Raw genomic sequence first — 13,117 nt, 5'->3', positions numbered from 1 at the left:
TATTATCGATTATTAATTTACCTCTCCTGTATTCAACAATTGTCCCGCTTTCTCCATTATTAAGCCTTCAAACACGTCTTATATATATGATGAAAATAATGGAAATAGTATTCCGACAAAATAGAGAAATAAAAAGGAACGAACTGTATTATGTGTTCATCAACGTTTCGTCTTTATTTCGAGATTTCCTCTGAATGAATGAGATTAAGAAACAGAAAATACCAGTACAAAATATTTGAAAATGTTTCACGTGCAAAGTGTGACACAGTTCTATTTCAGAAAAACGGGAAAAGACGTTGAAAATTCGAAAAGTAGGGGGGAGGAGCTGGCGCTGTTAAAGAGAGGGAAATAAATAAATATATATATATATATATATATATATATGATTGCAACGTCCTGTCAGACGAGTGCCACTCCCTCAGACATTTAAAATCCATGAGCCCAAATGCCTGAGGGAGTATCTATACAAAGATGATGTTACAGAGTCTTAGCTTTGTACGGCAGCTAAGTCTCTCTCTCGGTTCAAAATGTTGAAATCCAGCAACAAGCAAGAGCAAGATAGCCAGCAACAAATTAAACTGCAGACCAATTTAATGTGGGTACTGGTCTCCCGCTTTATGGTTTTTTAAATCAGAGATTTGCTTCTCCTAGAAAGGTTGCCTTCACCACGGCTTACGGGAGCCCTCTCCACCCCAATACACATATACAGACACACAAATATACACAGTGCTAGTTGGCCGTTGACCCAGAAAAAGAGTTCATTCGCCCTTTGGAAGGTCTTGTTTTTAATCCTTCAGGGATACTAGCCGCCCTCCTCACCAAACAAGTCTGGTGGGGGAACCAGTTTAGTCGCTGGTGACCCGACCATGAGGCAGGTAGTACTGGGTTACATGGTACCAGTAGCATATGACATGACCTGACATAATATATATATATATATATATATATATATATATATATATATATATATATACATAATGCGTGTGTGTGCTTCAAGCAAACTACATCCATCTCTTATTCTATTTTCTTTTTCACACAGCTATGATAGTTTCTAAGCCGGAAGTTACATTTTGTAAGGGAGATAACTCAATAATTAGAGATCCAATTTAACGTTAAATTAAATAATTTTAAAAGGAGGAAAGTAATTTTAGTGGAATCGTGAGTCATCCAGTATGTAATGGGGAGAGGAGGAACACGATAACAGTAAAATGTTTGCTCTTCCCTCACACTTGATCTTTGACAATGTTTTCGAGACACTATTTCTCTTTTTTTTTTAATGAGGTTTTATGAAAGGACACTTTAAAATAGATAACATAGACAAATAGAACCACGCACACACACACACGCACACAAATATAATGTACGACATAATCATGTTGACACACTGGTTCTTATTAGATCACCAAAGTTAAGCAATATTGAGACTGGTCAGTGTGATGTCCACAAGTAAAGGGACATAAACCTAAGAGTTATCTACCTTTAGACATGCGCGCTCTCTAATAAAAGTAAGTTTGGACGACAGTTTTCTGGCGACCGAGCCGTTGTTAACACCTATGTCTGCGTTGTCTTCCTTTCATACTGTTTGATTCCTGCCAGACGGGAATCCCCAACATAATATCTAGCGACGAGAGATTATTTTTCATGACGAGCTTACGCTACATAATTTTCAGAATTTAATACAAAAAAAAAATTTTTTGGAATTAATACAAAAAAAAAATTTTTTGGAATTTAATACAAAAAAAAAATTTTTTGGAATTTAATACAAAAAAAAATTTTTTGGAATTTAATACAAAAAAAATTTTTTTTGGAATTTAATACAAAAAAAAAATTTTTTTGAATTTAATACAAAAAAAAAAAAAAAAAAACAATGGCCAGCGGTGGTTTACCAGTTTTTCCCAGTTTTAGCGTACATGCAGACCAAATCGCAACCGCTGTTTGTTGGAAGAAATGGTTAGACAGGTTGGAGACTTTATTTGTCGCTATGGACATTCACAACGATAAAAAAAAGAAAGTGATACTTCTGCACTATGCAGGAGACAAAGTTTTCGATATTTTCCACGACTTCACAAACCAACAAAAGGGCATAGATGCAACCAACATTTTGGACGACGGCAAATGTAGTTTCGGGCGAATATGAAACTACAAAAAAGTCACTAACAAATCATTTTACGCCGCAAAAGAACACATCGTACAAAATTATCAAGTTTCGACAGGCCATGCAAGACCCGGACGAAAGTTTAGACTCGTACCATGCACGTCCACGGACTCTAGCCTCAATGTGCGATTTTGAAGATAAAGACAGCTTAGCTCAAATTTTGCAGGGGTGCACATCCTCTAAAGTCAGAAGGAAGGCGCTAAGGGACAACTCTACGCTAAATCCTGGACAAAGCTAGGGCAATCGAACTGGCATATATGCGTGCGGCAGACATGGAGCATAATGAACTACACGCTCTTTACAGCAACGAGAACCGCACACGTCTCACACGTGGAAATAACAAAAATTTCAACACCAATGGCAGTAAAGACATTTGTTGTGAACACGCACGGCAAAACAGTCGCCATGACACCTCGAAGAATCGAACGCGTGATGGACAAAAAAAAGATGGCGGAGAGCAAACGTGTCACGATTGTGGATACTCTTCTACACACCTGACTTGTCTAGCCTTAGGAAAAGAATGCAAAAATTGCCACAAGAAAAACCACTTTGCGAGAGCATGCAAAGCAAAGCCGGTAAGAGTAATTCGTTTCACCAATCCTCCCCTCGGTATTCCCCTCTACGTCTAGTGATGAGTCTGTGTACTCGGTGAAATTTACACCGTCAATTAAGACACCAAAAGTTACCACCCTTGTCAATAATTCACCTGTAATGTTTGTGGTAGATACAGGTGCTAGCGTCAATATAATTGCTGGACACAAATATGATGGTTTAAAACACAAACCACGTATAAACAAAACAACGCCCTGGATATTTGCGTACAGATCTAAACATGCCATGCCCATCCGAGGATTTATTAATGTGAGCATAGAATTTCATGATAAATCCTGTAGGGCTAAGATATTTGTGGTTGACAGCGACAATCCTTTAGTTAGACTGCAGAAACTCTTGAGTGGTCATTCTGCTGAAGCACTGGGAATGATAACGTTTAACTTCACGTTCCATGTGACAGTCCCAATTCAATATGAGTTACCCATACTGTTTGATGGAGAGATGGGAAAAATTTCCGGAGTTACCATTAATCTCCACATTGATTCATCAGTTTCCCCCATAACTCGGCGATACCGCAGGATACCATTCCATGTGAGAAAAGACGTGGAGACGGAACTCAAACGTCTCAGAGAAATGGATGTGATTGAAGAAGTCACTGGACCTACCCCCTTGGGTTAGCCCAGTTGTGGTAGTTCCCAAGAAAAATGGTAGCGTACGAATTTGCGTCGACATGAGAAAGGCAAATGAAGCCATTCAACAGATAAAACGTCCAATGCCAACCGTAGACAACTTAATAGCAGACTTAAATGGATGTACAGTTTTCAGCAAACTAGACCTCTCCAATGCTTATCAACTAGAACTGGAAGAGTCCAGCAGATATATAACGACATTTTCAGCACATGCAGGTTTATTTCGTTACAAGCGTCTAAGTTTTGGCGTGAATGCAGCCTCTGAACTATTTCAGAAAGCTATATCAGACCTCCTCAGAGACATTCCAGGAGTGAAAAACTTATCAGACGACATAATAATTTATGCACATGACCAGCCATCACATGACATCAGCTTGAGGAACACCCTGAAACGTCTACAAGAAGTAGGAGCCAAGCTGAACAAAGAAAAATGCCTTTTTTCTGTACAGAAACTGACTTTCTTCAGACACATTTTCAGTGAGAATGGAGTGTCCCCTGACGCAGAGAAAATCTCTGCTATTACAAAATGCAAATCTCCAAGGAACATCAGTGAAGTCAGATCATTCTTGGGCATGACACAGTATGTGGCTTTATTTATTCCACATTATGCCAATATTAGTGAACCACTGAGACGGATCACAAAAAAAGATGCAAACTGGAGATGGACAGAGGAAGAAGAAGCTGCAAACAAGTTAAAGGAAGCTTTGACTGGAGCTGAGGTGATGGCGTATTTCGACCCAAAGAAAGACACCGACATCCTGGTAGATGCAAGCCCAGTTGGATTAGGTGCAGTTCTGACACAAGATGGGAAGGTGCTATGCTATGCCAGTCGTGCCCTCACAGATGTAGAACAGCGATATTCTCAAACTGAGAGAGGGATGTTAGCCGTCGTATATGCAGCTGAACATTTTCATCTCTATATGGAGCGAGATTCAAAATCACCACCGACCATCGTCCTCTTCTTGGGATTGTGAAAAATCTTAAACCAACAACAACAAGGATTGAACGCTGGCGCATTCGTCTCATGCCCTACCAGTACAACCTGGTATACCGTCCCGGGAAATATGACCAAAACCCTGTGGACTATCTGAGTCGTCACCCACAACACATACCATCTAAAGACAATGTAACAGAAGCCTACATAATGTATGTAGCTCAGAATACAATACCAAAATCTTTAACTCTTCAAAAAGTCAAACAAGCCACAGAACAGGACCCCCACTTACAAAAGGTCATGGTTGCTGTTAAAGATGGACGATGGAATGACCCCCAGCTGTCAAGTTTTTCCCCATTCAAGGATGAAATTTCAATACACAATGGTCTCGTCCTTTGAGGACACCGGCTTGTAATTCCCTCAAAATTAAGGAAGAAATCAATTGATATAGCCCATCAATCTCACCAGGACATGGTCAAAACCAAGCAACTAATAAGGGAAAAGGTGTGGTTCCCAGGAATCGATAGACTGGTAGAGGAAACAATACACGGATGCATTCCCTGCCAAGCCTCAGACCCAAGGCACATGAGTCGCAAACTCATACACTCCTCACCACTACCAGTTGCACCATGTACTGAAATCTCAGTCGATTTTGCAGGTCCGTTCCCATCAGGTGACTATGTGTTAGTCATAATCGACGATTACAGCCGATTCCCTGAAGTGGAGGTAATACCCTCAATATCTGCATGTACAGTCATTCCCCTTCTAAACATGATCTTTGCTAGACAAGGATATCCGACCATTCTAAAATCCGATAACGGTCCGCCATTTTAAGGACAAGACTTTAGAGACTTAGCGGCACAAGCAGGTTTCAAACTTAGACACATTACACCTCTATGGCGTGAGACAAATGGTGAAGTAGAGCGTTTTATGGAATTAATCCTCTATTGAGTATTATATATTACAAGAATTTCTTGGAGAGGTTCCATGTTTTGACAAGCTTCTTGATCTGACCTTTACTCCTGATCTGAAATGGTAAACGTACATCAAATTTGTTGCCAAGCTTGCTGGAAAAATGGTTGGATCATTCTATCGCTCCAGTAGATATCTTACTGCTGATGCAATTTTCTACCTGTATAAGAGCCAAGTACTCCTTAGGAGGGAGTGATGTTACTACATCTGGGCAGGAGCTGCTAGAAAGTCTCATCCTGCCTTGACAGGGTTCAAAATAGATTCGTAGCCTAGTAAGGGATGCCTTCTTTTTTTTTTTTTTTAACTGCAACCTCTTTTCCACAGAGGAAATGTTGCGAGCCTATCCTTATTTTCATGACAAGTGCTCGTCTGAGCTCCAATCTATAGCCCCTCTGGCCTGACCTTCACAAAAAACACTCTAGTTGAAACCACTATCAATAATTTCCCCCACTGTATATCACTGCCCAAACCTAATGTAGATTCCATGAACAAAGCTTTTTTCTTAGAACAGCACGCCTGTGAAACTCTTTTCTGTTTGCCTGCTTTTCAGCTGACTAAAATATGGTCATATTCAAGTCCAACGTAAACAAGTTCTTGATGAGCAGTTCCCCTTAAGTAATCCAATTTACAAAATTTCCACTTCTAATGATTACCACGATGTTATCCCATTCACTACCGTACACTCATCCTTATCCTCGAGTGACTTTTGATGACTCCTTTGTGGTGACTTCTTTGTAAAAATGAAACAACGTACACTTGAAGAAGATCTGAGGTTATATCGGTCAAAATGTGAAAATGATACTGAAAAGTCCAAATAATCAATCATTTAGATATTTGCTCCTCTTGTTGTTTTGCTTGCCGTTAATGCATATAAAACTCTCCAGTACCGAAAACACATGTGCCCTACAAATATGAAGTTGAAAATGTGTCGGTTCGCAGAAGAATTTTTGAATAAATTGAAAAATAAGAATAAAAAAACATTTTCAACTTAACACCCAGCAAACACGCTCCTCACCCCGATCCAACACTAGAGAGTTCTAGCAAAACCTTGATAACACAACACAAGGATGGACTTTTTCTCTGATAAGGGATTTTAAGTCGAAATTAATAAGTATTTCCACTTTAAAAAAAAAAATGAAAGAAAAATAAAATTCTTCTTTCTTTTTTTTTTTTTTTTTTGCATCTTAGCATATTTTTAAAATAGTTTGTCTGTTTATTTTATATATTTCATTTTTATTCCAAGATGCTTCTACGAGCTGACACATTTTCAACTCCATATTTATTGATATAAAACTACCAGTAAAACTAAAATCTATAGATAATCTCTACAAGTTTATTTGTACGTTTACAAACATATCTGCACATACTGCACGTTTTTCCTTTTTCAGTAAACTCCTCCCGCATCAAAAAAAAAGAACAAAAAAAAAAACTCGTCGGTATCAGAATCAGGAATTTAGAACAGAATCAGTAATTATATCAGAATCAGGGGGAAAATATTAGAATCGTCCCATCACTACTAGAAATGATGTTCATGTTCATGTAAAAAAAGATTTTCATTCCGAATTATTTCATCTTCATCTGCACAAAATTTTGCGTTTGATAGTTTTTGACTTTTTTATAAAACTCCCTTTTTCTTCTTACATTTCTTTTTTCAGTGTCTTCCATCTTTATAGACCCGCCAGATATTCTCGGCCAACAGTTTATCCGAGGTAAAATCGTTAGTTGTCTCTAGAGGTTTTTGCTTTTCTCTACAAAATGCCCTGAATGACTTCTTGCTTAGAAAATCTTCTTTTTTTTTTTTTCACATTCTCTCGTGCAAAATTCTATTTTTAATATTTCTTTTTGACAATTTTTAAATTCTAATTTTTACTTAACTTTTTAATTAAAAAAGAAAAAAAACCCATTAAAAATTAAAAAAAAAAATGTTTTATTCAATTAAAAGAAAAATCTGGAACATTTTTTGTTATATTTACAAATTTTACTCCAAATAATTTTTATAAAAAAAAAAATAAAAATTTTATTTTTTGGTGAACCTGTGCAATGCTCCCCCACCTTATATATGTTTTTTTTTTGTTGTTGTTGTTGTTTTTTTTTTCAATTTTTGCAGCAGATTATCGATTGGACACTAATCTGCCAGATTATCTCCCACCTCCCCACCCAAATGCAAAAAAAAAAAAAAATTCAATATTTAAAAATTTTAGAGAGTGCCTAGTTTCTCATACAATATTTAGGTACCTTAACACGCACCAGTTTTAACCGCTGCTGTGCGTAACACGATGTAACTAATTTAATATTATCATCCTAATTTTTTTACCATTTAAAAGAAGCTTTAAATAAACTTCTAATATTTAAAAAAAAATTTTTACAACATATAAAAACAATGAAAATGTGAGACAAGAATCGTGTTTACATTATCGATGCTTTACAACAACGTTCCTATGTAGTGACGTTTTTGAAGCCGTAGACATACCCATGTTTTAAAAATCTAGCAAAAATCAAATGATAGCCATATTTTCTTGAACTTTTCGATGTTTATTCATTACTAAATAAACTTCCCTAATAAAAGTAGGTTTCATTAAATATATTAAAGGAAATATTTTTTTTAGGTGTTCTACCCCACCCCCACATTTCATGTTACAAAAACTAAACAAAATAAATGTAGGTCGATAAAAATTTCAACATTTTCTAAAGCTGAAAAGATCAAATAATTAAAAAATAGTTATTATATAATATATATATATATATATATATATATATATATATATATATATATATATATATATAATCCCATTATTTATTTCACTTGCCTTAAAGTTGTAAATAAAATTAGGCATAAAATCAATATTATTATGTTAAAAAAAAATCACTTTTTCTTGATAATTTTTTTTTCTCGGTAATACAGGGTGAAACAAAAAAACATAGGAAGTATATTTAGAACATATGCTGTAAAACGAAGAAAAAGGCCAAAGACCTTAGTGTTTTGATGTGATGTTTTGAATATAATAAACTAGTTATGACCAAAGTTTCATTTCATTCGGACAAAACACTAAGAAACGGGGCCTGATTAGAGTTGGGGCCCACTTTTTTTTTTTGAGGTCACCCTATATAATTATTTGAATTACAACAAAAACAAACAGAACTCTAAAAAAATAATTATTTTTAAAAAGCTTTAAATGATATTAAATTCATATATTCCGTGATATGAAGTTTGAACAAAGATTTTTTTTATGACGGGTTTCCAATATCAAAAAAAAATATTCACATAATAGAATATATGACTCCTGAGATAAAAACTGCAAATCCAAAATCGACCTAAAAAAAATTCGTTTTAATTTGATATTATTATTATTTTCTGGCACTTTTTTCTGAAAAGGTGTGGAGGCCTGTAAGCAACGTTATCTTTAGATACATGAGTGTCAAGAGAAGATGTTAAAATTTATTTTATTAACTCTCGTCTGTGTAGTTTGTTAAAAAAATCTATTTGCTTTACAATGTAAATATGAAAACCCAATACCAAAAAACACGTTACTTCCATTAACACTTATAGCGCCAATGTCCATCCATAGAAATTGACTCAGAAAATAGGAAATACGCGAAATGATGATGTTGCTGTTATTGTGTAAAATGCTGTTTTACACACAGCCCACAATATTCGGCACTTCTGCATTACACGGACAATGCCATAGTTAGAGGGCGAAAACTCCAATTTCTTCTTGGTCAAATAACACAGCAAATAAATAACAAACAAGATTTTTTTTCCAAACCAAAAGTATTTGAAACCAAAACATTGCAAAAAAAAAAAAAAAATGCATTCACATATAAATGTAAAAACATCTATTGAAAAGTTTGTGTAAGAAAATATAATTTTAATAAAACTATTTTTGAAATAAAGTAAAATTGGATTTTTTTCCAAACAATATAATAATTTAAATGAAACATTTTTTTTTTCCGAAACATTTTTTGAATTAAAGTAAAATTGTCATTGTAACAAAATATAGTTTCCATTTTTTTTTTTTTTTTTTTTTTTTTTTTGTAGCGAAAAGTGCCACCTGGCGACAGTTTAGTGAAACACACAAAGAAAAATGTATCTAATAAAAGTAAATTGATCTCCGGAACCAGTTGACGTTTGAAGGCCAAACTGCTTTAAAAAGGCTGAATTCGATAAATTTGGCCTTAAAAAGACCAATCTGGTAATCCTGAAATAGCCAAATTTCATGAGATTGGCCTTTTTTTTTTTTAAATAGCAATTTGACCTTGAAACATCGACTAGTTCTAGGGGATCGACTTACTATAAGGTTTAGAAACTGAACACCCTCTAAAAGTCTTTAAATATTAAATATTTTGTATCTTTTTATATATATATATATATATATATATATATATATATATATATATATAAGGAATGTGTGCATTGTACAGGTTCACCCTTTTTTTTTCCATTTTCGGTATTTAATGTATTTGAGATGACAATTTCCAGCAACTGCGGTAAATACGATTCTATTTTTTTTTCTTTAATATTAAAAAAGTTTTATCCTTTCAAACTGATGGTTATTTTAAAAATTTCATCGTAATCGAGTCTGGTCAATATCTTCTTGCGCCAATTATTATGTAAATAGGTTGACATGAAGTTTAGGAGAATTACCTAAATGGTACTTGTATAGTTTAATCAAGACATTAAAAAAATGAAAATATTGAAAAAAAAGTTATATTGTACATACCCGTTATGGAATTAAGTTCTCCAAAAAAAAAAAAAAAAAAAAATTTAACTTAATTTGATCAAGTAGTTTTTTTTTGTTTTTTTTTACAGCAGAGAAACAATTTGTTATAACACAGAGTAAAAGGTAGCCATGTTTCGATTTTTAGACCACGAGGAAGGAAAAGAAGCTATTATTTTACATGGGGAGGGGAATGTCGGCACCTTAGACTGAATTATCTTCCCGTGCCGCCCCCTCCCTTCCCCGTAGTCAAAAAATTCAAACATGGCTACCTTCAGCTCGATGTCATAACGCTGTTAAAAAAAAAAATACTTGATCAAATTAAGTGAATTTTTTTAAGAGAACTTCATTCCATAATAAGTATGTAGAATATACTTTTTTTTCAATATTTTCATTTTTTAATGTTTAGATTAAACTGTAGAAGTACCAAAAATATAAAATGGCACTATTTCAAAACAATTCTCCTCTTTACTACCTCTTTCTTACAGAAAAAAAAATGTTGTGAATCCATTTCTGCTCTACTATTATTTTCATGGCAGGTACTCGACTGAGCTTCAATCTATGCCCCCCCCCATTCTCCATAACACATTCGCAACACTATCTTGCTTTGCTCTTTGTTCTATTCCGATTGTTATTGTTTGGACATTTTCATTCTATTTTCTTATTTCGTTATTGTGTAACCATTATTGCCTCCAAAACAAAGAGAACACTAAATTTCCACGTTGATGGCTTCAATGTTAAAACAAAAGTACCCAAAACCCTTGAGCTTGATGTGGTAGCGAAGTTCGTGCTCAACAGTTGCACGGAAGTAACGTGAATTCTTGCTGTTTGTATGCAAATTAGATGATTTTTGGCTGCATAAAAGGAAGCTGTTTTAAGACAGGGAAGTTTGTTTCAAGAAAGCGAGCCGTGCATATGTACTGCTTAACAGATTATTTACTTGAGTTAACACAGAATCCCAAAGTAGATTAAGAAGAAGACTATGGTCATTCACTATTGAAGAAAAACTACATAAATGAAATTGTAAAAAATAAATATAAATTGATATATTTATTTTTTTTAATTTAATTTATTGACATCTACACACACACACACACACACACACACACACACACACACACACACACACACACACACACACACACACACACATATATGTATGTATATATATATATATATTCTGAATGTGAGAGATTATATATAATTATTTCCACAGCCCAAAGAATGCCGCAGCCCACATGAGCCATGCCAGCCAACAAACCGGAAGTCTAAGACTCGAGTTTCGCCCTCATTTGGGCTCATCAGTCAGACATATCTGCACCCGAGATTTGAAACCCGAGCCTCCTGCATGCGAGGCAAGCACTCTACCAATTGAGCAAACGCCCCACACACAAGAAATTCTATTCAGTTTGTTGGCTGGCATGGCTCTTGTGGGCTGCAGAAATAATTATATATAATCTCTCACAGTCTGAAAATTCTATAACAAAAATGGCTGGATGGCGTCATCCTTTTGAGTTCAAAATCCCTACTTGTGAGGCATCGGCTTGGGGTTCAGCTGGTTGGATGGCCACATCCCTTGTCGAGATGAAGTAAGTCTATTCCACAGCTTGATTTCGTTGTGGTTTGCTTGATCTGTGTTCGTTAATAGAATTTTTTGTGTGCAGGGCATTTGCTCAGCTGGTAGACTGCTTGTCTTGCATGCAGGAGGCTCGAGTTTCAAATCATGGGTGCGGATATGTCTGACTGATGAGCCCAAATGTGGGTGAAACTCCAGTCTTAGACTTCCAGTTCGTTGGCTGGCATGGCTCTTGTGAACTGCAGCGTTCTTTGAGCTGTGGAAATAATTATATATATATATATATATATATATATATATATATATATATATATATATATTGTGACCTTGTTTATGTTCAGAATTGTCTTCATAACCTACTGTCAATTTTTGGCCTACAGACTTGAAACTAGATATATTGCAGATTTGAGCCTGTGAAACAAATTAAATTTGGTTTTTATCCAGTAAAAATGGTGGTAAGGATCCAAAATTGAAAAATTGAAACTTTTCACGTTTTTAAGAAGGTAAGTGGTCTCAGCAATGATAACAAGTGCAGGTTCTGCCACCCGAAAGTGGTGAGTGTGAATTACATCACCTCACATCCAACTGAAAGGATCTGCTGGGGGGGGGGGGGGCTACTATAAGCAACAGAAGTTGTAAATATCTCCACTGGATGATCTGTAAAAAGTTGACTGTCAAATATTGCAACAAATGCTGAGAACATGTTTACCGGAAAGAACGGTTGGAAATAAGTCATACACCACCCACGATGACTATGCAGTTTCTACAGCTGCGTACCTAGAAAACGAATCTATTAAACCTGACGAGGAGAAAGAAGTAACCTTAGTAGAAGTTAGTGATGCTGGGTTAAACAGAACTGAGATGGAAACCAAGTGCATTTAAAAGAACAGTTAGAATCTTTAATAGATCTCTTGGTTGTAATCTGAGATAGCGGATGAATGCCTGGCATCCAGCAGATTGCCCCATCCCCAGCTAGAACAAAATGATAAAAAAGTTACAGAGATAAACACTCATTTTATTACTTGTCTAACCGGAATTTTTCCGAGAACTGAACACGTCAAATATCTTGGAAATATTTTATGTTCACTGAACAATATTTTTTTCTTATTTTAAATTTTCCCTATTTTTTTTCTCCGCTTTTACTTATTTCCTAACGCCTTTTTAACAATTTAAATGCAAACTTGGATCTTTGCATTTTCAGTGACTGCTTGTGCAATATAATTCGATTTCCAAACAATATTTTTTTAGTAAAACCATTGTTACATACTTATGTATACTGTTAAAATTAGTAAAAAGAATTAAAAAAATAACGGAAAATGATCAAATAGAAAAATGATTACAATTAAAAATAAAATTTATCAAATAATAAAGTTTTAGTTTTTAAAATTCCAGGGGAGATAACTGCAGTCGATGATTTTGACAAATCCGCCATTACAAAATAGAAAGTGGCAAATTGCTAGCATCTTTTTTTTTTTTCATTTTATTTATTTATTTATTTTTGTTTGTAAAGAAAAAACAGTTCAA

The 13,117-nt window shown here is 34.9% G+C and overlaps 1 protein-coding gene across 4 annotated transcripts in view; it reads left to right on the top strand.

Annotated features, from left to right (window-relative positions):
• The window catches only part of LOC145255851 (uncharacterized), a 210,562-nt gene that overhangs the window by 112,461 nt on the left and 84,984 nt on the right, over positions 1-13,117 (top strand). For 2 of the 4 annotated variants that reach the window (XM_080114605.1, XM_080114606.1), the window contains exon 3: positions 6,958-7,011. The exons of the other annotated variants lie outside the window; for them this stretch is intronic. In XM_080114605.1, coding sequence (XP_079970731.1) covers positions 6,958-7,011 — 54 coding nt within the window. The remainder of the gene's footprint in view (positions 1-6,957; positions 7,012-13,117) is intronic. 4 annotated transcript variants of the gene reach the window in all.

The sequence above is a fragment of the Euprymna scolopes genome, chromosome 31 (genome assembly GCF_053919585.1).
Source record: "Euprymna scolopes isolate OS-2025 chromosome 31, ASM5391958v1, whole genome shotgun sequence".
Taxonomy (NCBI): Eukaryota; Metazoa; Mollusca; class Cephalopoda; order Sepiida; family Sepiolidae; genus Euprymna; species Euprymna scolopes.
The sequence above is the reverse complement of the archived record's forward strand: the minus strand, read 5'-3'. Positions and strand labels throughout refer to the sequence as shown.